At 48.7% G+C, this 3,813-nt stretch overlaps 1 protein-coding gene across 1 annotated transcript in view; it reads left to right on the top strand.

Annotated features, from left to right (window-relative positions):
* The first annotated feature begins 28 nt into the window (after positions 1-28).
* NDUFA8 (NADH:ubiquinone oxidoreductase subunit A8) overlaps positions 29-3,813 on the top strand; it is a 5,835-nt gene continuing 2,050 nt past the window's right edge. Inside the window, exons 1-3 of the mRNA XM_019510856.1 lie at positions 29-137; positions 610-773; positions 2,497-2,662. Coding sequence (XP_019366401.1) covers positions 87-137; positions 610-773; positions 2,497-2,662 — 381 coding nt within the window. The 5' untranslated portion in view covers positions 29-86. The remainder of the gene's footprint in view (positions 138-609; positions 774-2,496; positions 2,663-3,813) is intronic.

Below are 3,813 nucleotides of genomic sequence, written 5' to 3'. Positions count from 1 at the left end.
ATGCGCAGGGGCTGTGAGGCCTGCGCGAGCGGCGAAGGGGAGCTGAAGGAGAGTGGGGCGGGGCGGACGGGTGAGCGAGCGGCGCCATGCCCCGCACACGGGAGTTACCCACGTTCGATGAGCTCGAGGTGCATGAGGTGAGACCCCAGCCCGCTGACGTCACGGCCCCCAGCTGAGGGGTTCTGAGCCCCCCCGCCCCGGGAGTGCCCCTCCCTCTTGTTGGCGCGATGATGTCATTGCCCCGGCTGAGGGCGCAGGGGGGCGCTGCCCTCAGTGTTGATGTGATGACGTCACGGCCCGGCTGAGAGGCGCGGGGAGGCTCTGCCCCTCGTGTTGACGCCACAGGCCCCGGCTGGGGGTCGACTCCCGTGATGACGTCACAGCCCCAGCTGAGGGGTGCGGGGTGGCTCTGCCCCTCATGATGACGTAACAGCTCCCGGCTGGGGGGTCTCACCCCCGTGATGACATCACAGCCCGGGGGGGCTGACTGCGATGACATCACAGCCCTGGCTGGGGAGGGGGGGCTGACCCCCATGATGATGTCATGGTCCTGGCTGAGGGGCGTAGGGGAGCCTGTGTCTGATGCCCCTTCCCCGCTGCCCCCCCCAGGTGCTGGTGAGCTCAGCGGTGCTGAAGGCAGCGGCCCACCACTATGGCTCACAGTGTGACCAGCCCAACAAGGAGTTTGCGCTGTGTCGCTGGGAGGAGAAGGACCCGCGCAAGTGCCTGCAAGAGGGCAAGGAGGTCAACCGCTGCGCCCTCAACTTCTTCAGGTCAGGTCAGGTCCACGCTGGGAGGAGGGGAGCAGCCAGCAGAGTGGGCTGGGAGCCATGGGCAGAGCAGCAGAGACAGGATGGGGGAGCTGAAGGCAGAGCGGCAAATGGCCAGGAGCAGAAAGGGCAGGGCATATGGGGCAGGGAGCAGAAGGCAGAGCAGCAGATTGGGCAGGGACCATGGGGGCAGGGAATGAAAGGCAGAGTGGGCAGGGGATAGGGGGTGGAAGGCAGAGCAGGCACGGAGCGGGAGGCAGAGCAGTAGAGGGCACAGGGAGCATGGGATGGAGCAGCAGCCGAGCAGGGAGCAGGAGGCCGAGCTGCAGATGGTGCAGGGACCACAGGATGGATCAGCAGCTGAGCGGGGAGCAAAAGGCAGAGCGGCAAGCCAGGCAGGGAAGGGGAATGGCATTTGGGGTCAGGGTGAGGTGCAGGGCTCACTTGTGGAGCTACCCCTGATCCCAAGAAAGGCAAGAGCATTGCTTCCTGAGGTTCTTGTTGCCGGGTCTGAGACTCGGACCCTGGAGGCCTTGTGCCTTCAGTTGAAGGGGTCCATGATGGGCTCAGCTCCTGTTGCTGAGCAGAAAGCAGTACGTTCGGGAGCAGATTTTGGTTGTTCGTGAAACGTGACCCAAGCTTTTCATTTCCCTTTCCCTTTACTTCTCTCTTGCAGTCTCGGCCTCGGGACCGTTTGGTTTGACTTAAATGTCTAAAGCAGATATGTTAACTTCAGAACCATTTAAACCAGCGGTTCCCAATCTATGGTATGGGTACTACCAGTGGTACACAGACAGCTTGTTAGTGGTACGTGTTAACAGATTTATTATAATTACTTGAAATGACAAAAATTTGCTGGTGGTACTGAAGGTTGTATCATTTTAAATTCGTACTGTGCAATCTGTCAGAGTTTGGGAACCGCTGCTTTAACCTAGAGGCAGCGATCTGTGCGCTTCGGCAGCTTTTAGCTGTGTGTTAAATCTTCACACTTGGTCTGCAGGTTGTTTTCCTCCTCCATTGTGTGTCCTTTCTCCTCTTGCAGTATGTTATTACAAGTGAGAACTTTACTTGCGTGACCAATATTATATACTTACAAGCACGTTGGACCATGTTCTTGTTCACTTGGGTCCTTGGGGGATCTCAGCACCTTTCTTTGTTAGGGGAGTGAGCACAATCCAGCCTTCTCCAGCTGCAGCATCTGAGTGCTACTGCAGCATAAACATTACCAGTGTGTAAAGAGTGTCTTGCAAAACTGAGAAGTCAAAACTGAGTTGGAATCAATTGAATATCTTTGTGCAGAATATGTTACTTTTTCTTATCAAAATAAGCATGAACTAATGAGACATGTACATGGAAAGAATAGTCTCTGATGGCTGTTCTCAGCTTAATCATATTAATTGTATGGCTTTTGTGGTTACTCAGTGGTTAATAACTACCTCCATTGAGAATGATATCAAACTATATATTAATATGCTCAGGCAGTAAGCTCTTCTTGAATGGAACTCTTTTAAAGTGCAGTGCACCTTATCAAAATAATTGTTATTACTCTAATTTTTCTTCCAAAGTTACTGGGCCACCTCTTTCTAGTTGGTGTTTGGATAGCTAACCTTGTAAATAACTAGTGTATTGCAACCATTAGGAAATTGGTGTATATGTTTTTTGGCTGAAATTAATGCAAGAGAAGTAAGGATCTTTGATGAGCTGTCTTCTCCAAAATCTTTTCCAGGAATGTAAAGCTGCACTGTGCAGAACCTTTTACTGAATACTGGACCTGTATTGACTATACCAACCTGCTGGAGCTTCGTCGATGCCGGAAACAGCAGGCAGCATTTGATGATTGTGTGCTGGAGAAGCTGGGCTGGGTGAGACCTGACCTGGGGCATTTGTCTAAGGTAATTCTTTGTTGAGAAATCCTATCCATGCCTTTGCCTGTCTCTCCTTGTTGGTGCTTGCTACTGCCTTTATGAAATCAAAGAAGAGTTAATGTCACTTCCCTTTGTGTACTTGCTCCAGCCTTCCTTGGATATTGTCACTCTTCAAGCACCGTATCTAAAACTATTTCTAACTGGTAGGCAAATGAGACATCAGGTTGGCTTAATGCTGTTGCAGCAATGATTTAAAAACCTTTTCATCAAATCCTGTTGTCCATAAAACCCACCTGTTTCTCTCCATCTTGTTTCAAATGTGGTCTGAAAGGTTTTCCTCTTTTATATGTACCTCTCCCTCCCTCTGTGTTGTTTCATTCTGCATGGTGTTTAATTCTCTAAAACATGGTTTAGGGTAGCCTTTTTTGAAACCTGCATCGTGATTTAATAAAAGGTGGACTTTATAATGTGCTAGTGCTTCTATTTCTGGTTTGATAGGTTCACTTGGACCTAGAATACTGGTGTGCTTCCAGGCTTGAATTAAGCTTCCCTTTCATACCAGTGTTTTTGAAAGTGTTAACATTTCTAATGCAGTCTAATGGAAATTGTTTCAGCATACCACGTGACGTTTATCCATTCCTCCTTAGCTGAAAGGCTTCAGTTTGTCAGTGTTTCCATATGAAGGGATGTTACGCCCGGGTTAGGTCTTAAATTACATCTTCTCCCGTGTAAAAAGTGGTAAGTTATTGATGAATTCTTAATGTCCTGCTGAAGCCTGTGAACTATAGTAAAATTGGACAACTTTCCAACACACTTTGAGGATAGGGACGTGTTGATTTTGAAACTGATCTGTAGCACTTGATTCAGAAATAGGTTATTTACTTAATTTTATTTGTTACTAATGATATTAGTATGACAGTGCCTTTAGCTCATATCTTTCTAATGTTTATTCCCTGTATAATGCTTCTTGTGTTCCAAAAAAATGACCAAAACTTGCCATATTTGACAAGTCTGGTCATTCACAGAGGAAGGAAAGCCACTAAGGACTAATGAACTTTTTGTTGTAGTTTGGTGTTATAGAGAAATGAAGCTTATTTCTAAAACTTACAATGCTGCCTTCATCTGCAAGCTGCAGCTTTGGTTTCATAGTTTCATAGATTTAGGGTCGGAAGGGACCT

Source organism: Gavialis gangeticus, unplaced genomic scaffold (assembly GCF_001723915.1).
Source record: "Gavialis gangeticus isolate Ggan-Ray unplaced genomic scaffold, GavGan_comp1, whole genome shotgun sequence".
NCBI classification, from domain to species: domain Eukaryota; kingdom Metazoa; phylum Chordata; order Crocodylia; family Gavialidae; genus Gavialis; species Gavialis gangeticus.
Note: the sequence above shows the minus strand (reverse complement) of the source record. Positions and strands in the feature narration are given on the sequence as shown.